General features: G+C 40.4%; 1 protein-coding gene across 1 annotated transcript in view; it reads right to left on the bottom strand.

The window, feature by feature from the left end:
- Positions 1–1,582, bottom strand: part of PBLD (phenazine biosynthesis like protein domain containing) — a 4,690-nt gene extending 3,108 nt beyond the window's left edge. The window contains exon 1 of the mRNA XM_027900853.1: positions 1,388–1,582. Coding sequence (XP_027756654.1) covers positions 1,388–1,471 — 84 coding nt within the window. The 5' untranslated portion in view covers positions 1,472–1,582. The remainder of the gene's footprint in view (positions 1–1,387) is intronic.
- Positions 1,583–1,588: the final 6 nt, after the last annotated feature.

Genomic DNA, 1,588 nt, shown 5'->3' with positions numbered 1-1,588 from the left:
GTTCTGCTGACTGCCCAGGATTGAGAATCTGATCCTCAGAATACTGAGACTCCAATGAAACAAAGGTCTAAGGGGACCTGCTCAGGTTCAGCCTCCGAGAGATAAAAATTTGCTCCCCGAACTTTGATTATTTCCTTTAACAACTAAGCCTTTTCAGCCAATAAGCCCATACCAGAAATACAAAACAATTCCTAATGTGTATAATGTCCTGTTCTTGCAGATTAAATTCTATAGAATTAAACATTTTAACATTTAACACCAACAAGCACCTCTCCTTTATTTCAGCAAAACAGTTCTGTTATTTACAGTTACCATAGAGATCCTAAACCAAAGCAAAGACCAACAAAAATGTTGTTAAAAATATGCTTTTAATAACATAGAACTTTATTGAAATACTGCCATCATGTGGCAGCTCTGAAACACAGAAAGGGCTGGTTTTGCCACTCTTGCAGCACTCTCAGTTTTTTCTGTAAAGCACCTGCCGAGGCTCTGAAGGGAACAGAGAAGTTTTGCTGCTGGCTGCACCGTGCTTTCTTGAAGCTTAGAATAAAATGCTAAAGTAGGATCTCAGCGTTAGCTTGGACACCAAAACCTCTACCTCCAGGAACTGTAGAAAATACTTCCTAATGTCCACATTCCAAAGGCACCGTGCAAGTAAACTGCCCTCACAATATCTTACTGTCATAAAATAAATTAACATAAAACGCAGTCAGAAGCTCACAGTTTTAAACCACAGATCATTCGCAGTGTATTTAGATTTTAGGGGGCCAAAAATACCCCTGAAGTGAGATGTTTTCAAGTCATAGCTTTAGCTGCCCTGGTGAGATGGAGGTAGACATAGGAACACCCAGAAAAGATTCGTGTCATCAGTACAAGTTGTTGCTATTGACTATTAAACATGTATTTCCATATTTACAATTTTCATCAGGAGTTATTCTACAAATAATACAAGGGCTATAAACTTTTAATTCCCATTTAATAATTATTTTTAGTAGAAATCCGTACCAGTTAGTACCAACTGTTCATTCTGAATCCTTCTTAATCCTTCAAAATCTCCATTCTGAATCATTCTTAAGAAATTAGGCTACTTCTTTTTGACTTAACTCAGAATACATCCAGTATATTCATTACAAGAATAAAATATTTTTAAAATCCCACACAAAATACAAGAGGTGTCTTGTGTGATAATCGACCTGCTGCAAAAAAATGAGCACCCCTGTGCTAATTCCTCGCTATTCTGCAGTACCAGCAAACAACCCTCGCAAGCAGCGCTCCCGAGTGAAGGAAGCGAAGTCCAACGCAGTGCTGAGTCCTCAGGCCAGGGACACAACGGCAAATGTCATTGCAGGACCTCAAGAAACACTTGTTTGGGGGTTTTTCCACTTACATTTTCAAGCAGACAAACTGCCGCAGGATTTCCAGAAAATGGCCGGTTTGTAAAGGCATCAACCGTAAAAACTGGGATTTGCATTGTCGTGGCAGCCTGTTCAGCCGCAGGCTGTGCCCGCCAAGGTACTTTCTAATCTGCTCTACCCCAAACGACAGCAGAGCTCCAAGTTAATGTTTCCCTGAGGGCAGGAGGAGCCAG

The sequence above is a fragment of the Empidonax traillii genome, unplaced genomic scaffold (genome assembly GCF_003031625.1).
Source record: "Empidonax traillii isolate 1590-97213 ecotype Southwest subspecies unplaced genomic scaffold, ASM303162v1 scaffold754:size369281, whole genome shotgun sequence".
NCBI lineage: Eukaryota > Metazoa > Chordata > Aves > Passeriformes > Tyrannidae > Empidonax > Empidonax traillii.
Note: the sequence above shows the minus strand (reverse complement) of the source record. Positions and strands in the feature narration are given on the sequence as shown.